At 37.5% G+C, this 6,938-nt stretch overlaps 1 protein-coding gene across 1 annotated transcript; it reads right to left on the bottom strand.

Moving 5' to 3' along the window:
* Positions 1-383: 383 nt before the first annotated feature.
* Positions 384-6,722, bottom strand: LOC306989041 (uncharacterized protein; the record flags this gene model as incomplete). Its single annotated transcript, XM_079594360.1, has 15 exons — positions 384-592; positions 3,370-3,526; positions 3,638-3,843; positions 3,917-3,964; positions 4,059-4,133; positions 4,264-4,332; positions 4,440-4,508; positions 4,603-4,656; positions 5,135-5,212; positions 5,345-5,413; positions 5,521-5,613; positions 5,698-5,754; positions 5,833-6,107; positions 6,314-6,404; positions 6,530-6,722. The coding sequence occupies 15 exons, from the start codon at positions 6,720-6,722 to the stop codon at positions 489-491; spliced, it is 1,638 nt and encodes a 545-aa protein (XP_079450486.1). The 3' UTR covers positions 384-488.
* Positions 6,723-6,938: the final 216 nt, after the last annotated feature.

The following is a 6,938-nucleotide window of genomic DNA, read 5'->3' as shown; positions in this document are numbered from 1 at the left end:
TTGGGGGGGTTATGTCCCCCCCAACCCCCCCACAAATTACGCCCCTGCGTCGGGCAGACATCTGTGTGACGTCGTCGTTATCATCTGGAAGACGTAATTCTAAGGGCGTTTGCTCATCTGGAATACGTCGCATAGACGTCATTTTCAGATGTTCAAATGACATCCATTGGACATATTAGAGACGTTAACAATTAGAATATTATGTCTGTTAGACATCTGATTTATGTAGCATAGATGTCGTTTTTAATTAGACATTTTAGACGTTCCCTCACATTTATTGATAAAAACTACAGCTGAATTATATGTAGGCTATGTCCCCATCCACATGATATAACTAAACCCAAGTATTTTACACTCGGAATGAAAGCACACAACAGTTATCTGTGATTTGAATGTTTTTATTAGTGTATGAAAATAACCTTTCATTTCTTCTTATTATTTAAAAATTCTCGAACAAACGATGTATAAAAAAAAAGAACACAATGGGTTTAAGAGGGCATTCTCCCGGGAGCCAAGCGGAGATAATCCTTCACGTGCTTTTCAGCCTCTGCTTCTGTTGGCGACGGAAGTACAGGATTCTTCATCGCTGCTCCTATGTGTTCAAAAATGTAAAACAAAATAAATTTAACAAATAAAACTTTTTTTTTTACAGTTAATCAGCAAAATAGATTTTATTGTGTATTGTGGAATAGGCTATCAAATTGTCTTAACTGCGTCTGCATGCTTCAAGTGATTCTCAATTGTAGCGGGCATGGGGTGCAATATATGATTTAATATGAATGGCGTGCATCAAAATCTTTTGTTTATTTGTGATAATCTTAGCACTTTATTATTATTGTCTAACCTGTATTATGACTGATATTTATAAATCACCTCTCTGGTTCCAGAGATGGCTCTTATCATTCAGCACTGCGCGAAAATGATAATTTCCAGGTTCTAATTTGGCCCTAGAAAACCAGTAAAATCAATTTTTTCCATATTAATTTGTGAACATTTAAAATGTTTAATAAAGGGGCAAAAATTCATAAACAAAAAATCTGAAAATACGTCAATATTTATTTATTTTTTGCGCAGCAGTCGGTGTGTTGGCACAGTTCTAATTCAAATTTGGGCGTTCAGCGTTTTAAAAATACAACAGCCGTTCATTTTTCGTGTTTCAATTACGGGTTAAAAAAGGAAAAACGAATGGACGCAAAAAGTAGCCTATATTCGGACCCCGCACAAACCCTTGGATATGCATCAATACAACCCTGTATTCAGGGATGTAGTGGAGGCTAAACGCCGTTTGCGCACAGGTCTCCCAAAATTCTGAAATGGCGTTTACCCACCTCCAAAGTAGGTTTATCCACCTCTAAATTGCGTTTATCCACCTCTAAATAGCCTATAGTTCCTAAGCCATTTTAAATGTAATTTTAGGTTCATATTGTTCATTATTAGTTTCATTGTTAAATCTAAGACAAAGTCTTTCATATTGCGCTGCATTAGCCGCGTTTCCATTACCCTTCAAATTGCGCAAATTGAGAATTAGAAATACGCACAATGGAAACACGTAAATTTCGCAAAAACTCTCGTTTATCGCAAAAAAGTTTTTATGCTCACATGAGGAGCTTTTTCAGGCAATTCGGAAAAAGAAATATTTCGCAAAACTGCAATGGAAACAGGTTTTGCGCATTTACAGTCGCCTGTCGACGTAGCTGATGCGGTGTGTTCGGACAGAATACGAGACAGTTCTGAGATTATCACAAATAAACACAAGATTTTGACGCATATCCAAGGGTTTGTGGAGCGGAGTGTGGAACGCGCACTGCATGGCACGGAGGCGCGGGCGCGAACACTTTTCCTATCCCATCATCAGTGAAACAATACTCTATCATTTCTGGTCATACAGAAAATAATAATACATTAGGCTATTCGTAACTACTTTTATTTGTGTAAACTCACAATAGCAAGAAAACGTTGTGCTTTTGTAAAATAATATAAAACAATCAGGCGCGCATGATCTTCGTGAACTGGAGCGCGAGAACTGAAACAAAATAGCCTAGCTTGAAATAAAACGAACAAATTCAAATCGAAAGCTAATACATTCTGTTTAATTAATCCGTATGAAAGGTGCATTTCTCTCTAAAGGCGCATGAAGTCACGCCCAGTCTAAAATTCCGGCCCGAATCCCTCTTATTTATTTTACTTTACAGGATTAGAGACGATCAGTGATCAGAGAAGGGCTCATTCAGCCCATCAGGCAATTGTTTAAGCATGTATCGGTTAGAAAACGGGTATTTTTAACATGAAAAGTTGCTTAATGCACCTTTAAGACAGTATGTTTGTCATAAAATAATTTATGAATTTTTTATTTTTATACCTAACCTTTTACAGTTTTGGAAATGGTTGTGTTTTATATATATATATATAGGCTATATATAGTAAATGTATTTTTTTTTTAATTCTGCGTTATTTAATTAAGTAGAAACTTTAAACTTGGCTATGCTATTGTCTTTCATATAATAAGTTTCAGACTCAATATATATATATAGGCCTATAGTGTGACTGCCCAAATTAGTCAGGGTCGAATATTATTTTTTTGTCAAATAGAAATTAGAGAGAGGTGCGAAAGATCACAACCACCAATTGGGTTGAGACGTTCAATGTCCTGTAATAATAATACATTAGAAAAATATAGAATTTGTTTTGTGAAGAACAAAATATCGTACTCGCGTCTACTCCAAATATGGGGATTCAGGAAATCGACTCTTTTGGACTACTGCGCATGTGCTTCCAAAGATCCTCATCACACTTGGAAGACACCTGTCCCAGCGGGAAAACTAGGTGCGTAGCTAATTTGATTAATTGTCATAAGTATGTATGATCAGTCAAATATATTTTTGATTTTATATCAAATACATTTAATAGATAAAGTTCTAACTTAATTAAGGTTGCGACGAATATGTGTTTCTGTGGTTTAATCATGTAAAGTTTAGCGTTTGCGGTTTGTTGAAGTGGATTAGGTCTAACGTTATTCCTTTAAGTTCTAATAGTTCCTTTAAGTTCTAGTTACAAACTGTTCTTTAAATTTAAAAGAGTAATAGACGACAGACTTGCTGTAAAATATTACGAATAAATGACTATAAACGTGCACACATGCACTATTATTCAACGGTTCTTTCCCTTGTCACCAGTTTTACCTCATAAATGCCCGAATGTCGAAAAAATGTAAAACGAGTCTGTAAAACAACATTTAACACCGTTTAAACAGCATATGGCTGCTATATATATATATATATATATATATGTGTGTGTTTGTGTGTGTGTGTGTGTGTGTGTGTGTATATAGCCTATATATATATATATATTTGTAAGACATTTTGGATGTACCTATTAAGAGTGATCCAATATTTGTTTTCATTAACCCTCGCTTTTGTCCCCTTCCGCACCAGTTCAATTGTTTGGCTACAGGACCAAAGACCTTGGAACAGATTCTCCATACTGTTTTTTTCATTGTGTGTCCTCCACTGATGGATAATCTGTTCACCTTAAAAAATAAAAGGTAATATCAAAACATTACAAACAAAACACAAATAATATACTGGACACAATTTTCTTCATTACAATTGTTAAACCTAAAAATGTCAATGATTCTCACCATCTTTTGCATCATCCCTCTTTCAGATAATTGTCTTTCCAGATTGTCTAGGTCTTCCATGGATGTAAGAGGAAAGACATCATCCTCACTGTCCACCACCGGCATTGGAACATTGGAACGGCCTGCAAGGGACTGGACCACTGAAGTCAGGTGATTCATCTTCATGTCCAGTTCATGCAGTGTCTCCAGAATCACCCTCTCAACAGCTGCAATAGAGTAGGTTTATCTGGGAGAGTATCTTTATTAAACTTAAACATTTAGAACTTCAATTTAACGTACGTGTACATTGATCAGAGATGCAACTCCATCGCCGCACACCAGGAGCACCTGCAAGCACAAAAACTCTTAACAGGGTTCCTACACATTTACACATTTCCTACGCATTGCTCATATTCCAATGCCAGTGCGAAGGTTCTGTTACCTTGAATGTTAAGTGAGTGCTCTTGGGCATCTTGGGGCTCGTCTGTCTGGGACAAGCTCACTGGAGCAACTGGAGCTGAGAAAGGTGAAGTTGGTAAGTTGCATTTGCTAACATGACAGTGCATGAAACTGGTACACGAGGGCTCTTAAGTAATACCTCAATAATGATTTAAATTGACAGTTTTAATATATATATATATATTTACTCTGCATTCTTTCCTGATGTGTAGATGGTCTTGGGTGTTGATAGGGTCTCGGGACGGAGAATGTGTTCTCTAAGTAATTATACAGAAAAAAATGTTTGTATTACTTTGTGTTAGGCTGTGACTCGTTTGCAATTCATGTGTTTTGATTTCCTCCATACCAATTTATGCTCTTTTACCTTGAATGGCAGGTGGGTGTTCATGCCAAGCATCCCGTGGGTGTTCATGCCAAGCATCCCGTTGGTGGTCTGCGTGAGAGAAGCTCTATCTTAGATTAACTTACTTGACATTACAAAAGGTACTCGTTCTACTGCTATGTTTGAGACAAGACTCATAACTTACGTGGTGTTCTTCCTTGCGTGGAATCTGAAGGTCTCAGGACAGAAAATGCATTCTCTAATGGATTGTACAGAAAATGTTGAATTAGCATGAGGTTGTCTTTTGTGTGCAGTGATTTGTAGGGATGGGCTATATATTATTGTTTTATGATATACCGGTAAAAATTCTCTTCAAGATAGGAAATAATTAGTCTTCCCGCGATAACAACGATAAAGCCTTTGATGCATTTCTGTTTAAGACCCATTCGCAGCTCACATGCAGCGCGAAAACAACCGATCATCTCTTCCTTCTAGTTCCTTTATAGCATCAAATAAACATGAATGAACTTGAGGAGTGTTGTCTTAACCCCAGAAAGGCGTCAGTACACTCCGTTTTTCAAGTTCAAATCCTTCAACGTTAATCTACTAACACTTCTGACTGCTCTGTCGGACAAAAAAGGGCGGATTATGATTGGTCAGAGCGGCTTTCAATCAAACTCCCTACGAAGGGTCAATTGTAAACAATATGCTTTGTTGTATTAATGCTTTTTTTTTACCTTGAATGTTAGGTGAGTGATCACCCCAAGCATCTTGGGGCTCGTCTGTCTGGGACAAGCTCACTGGAGCAACTGGAGCTGAGAAAGGTGAAGTTGGTAAGTTGCATTTGCTAACATGACAGTGCATGAAACTGGTACACGAGGGCTCTTAAGTAATACCTCAATAATGATTTAAATTGACAGTTTTAATATATATATATATATATTTACTCTGCATTCTTTCCTGATGTGTAGATGGTCTTGGGTGTTGATAGGGTCTCGGGACAGAGAATGTGTTCTCTAAGTAATTATACAGAAAAAAATGTTTGTATTACTTTGTGTTAGGCTGTGACTCGTTTGCAATTCATGTGTTTTGATTTCCTCCATACCAATTTATGCTCTTTTACCTTGAATGGCAGGTGGGTGTTCATGCCAAGCATCCCGTGGGTGTTCATGCCAAGGCTCGTTTGCCTGGGAGAAGCTCACTGGTACATCTGGAGCTGAGAATGGTGTAATTGGTAAATTTTGTATGTAATTAAAATATTTACATGACAAAAATAACAGTTTTAAAAAGGTAAACTCACAATTGCTGAAGGATTTTCCTGCTCTATTTGATGTGAGCAGGGGTCTTACAACAGGACCTGGGGGGGAAAATAGCACTAAACAGTTACATACACCTACTTCTAGCAACCATTTAACTGGTTTCATTGTATTTTTACCTTTTGTCTTGATGTTTGCTGAAGGGGCTTTTGGTGCAGGCGGGGCTTTTGGGGCAGGTGGGGCTTTTGGTGCAGGCGGGGCTTTTGGTGCAGGCGGGGCAGGCGGGGCTTTTGGTGCAGGCGGGGCAGGCGGGGCTTTTGGTGCAGGCGGGGCTTTTGGTGCAGGCGGGGCAGGCGGGGCTTTTGGTGCTGGCAGAACTTTTTCTTTATTAATTTTTTTTTTTTTTTTTTGTGGGGTATCATGAGGCTCATCATCTGATGTATAGATTTTCTTTCTAAGAGAAAAATCATGGTATTAGATTATTTTACAAAGCAGGATTAGATAAGTAATAACACTGCCCGCTTGTCAACTAAAGAAAAAATTGACACCCCAAAAAAATTATTACAATATAATTTCCTTCCCCAAATGTTGCTCCAAGCCATTACAATATTACATTTAAGTGTATCTATTCTTACAGTAAAATATGCTTTGACAACTTACTTGTGAATTCTTTTTCCAGGCATTTCCGTTTCTGAGATGTCAGAAGTGTAGCATGCCTTTTTCCATTTTTTTAAAATGTTGTCAAAAGATGCTGAAAGAAACGAAGTACGTGAATTTAATTCATGCAAGCATTAAGCCATGGGATGTCATGTATTGGTGATTTTACAAATTTTTTTTGTGATAATGTTCATTTACAGTGTAGTTTAATCTGCTTACCTGATTCGTGCAGAATTCTGACCTCATGTTTGCTCCACCCTTTGTCTGGCTGTGGTGCCTCCATCATCCTGACGCTCTTCAGCAATCTGTCCAAGTCTTTGAATGGAGGCCACCAGGAGTGGCCATCTGAGTACCAGGACTTTGCTATAGGTCCAGTTGTCCCTTCTCCCACAAACTCCACTATCAGGTACATGTTTCTTTTTCTTTTTCTTTGTATTTTTTTACTGCAACAACCTAGAGCCCCATGATGTTTGAAGACGTTTCTTAAATTTCAGTTCATTTTCAATTCAAAAATTTTTAATGATTCAAATGTACAAAACAAACACGTGTAAAAAAAAAAATTTTTAATTATCGTGTGTGTAAAAGAGGCACTGCAACAAAACAACGGTCATAAGGAACTAAGAAAGCT

This window comes from Phoxinus phoxinus (assembly GCF_949152265.1).
Source record: "Phoxinus phoxinus genome assembly, chromosome: 21".
NCBI classification, from domain to species: Eukaryota; Metazoa; Chordata; class Actinopteri; order Cypriniformes; family Leuciscidae; genus Phoxinus; species Phoxinus phoxinus.
The sequence above is the reverse complement of the archived record's forward strand: the minus strand, read 5'-3'. Positions and strand labels throughout refer to the sequence as shown.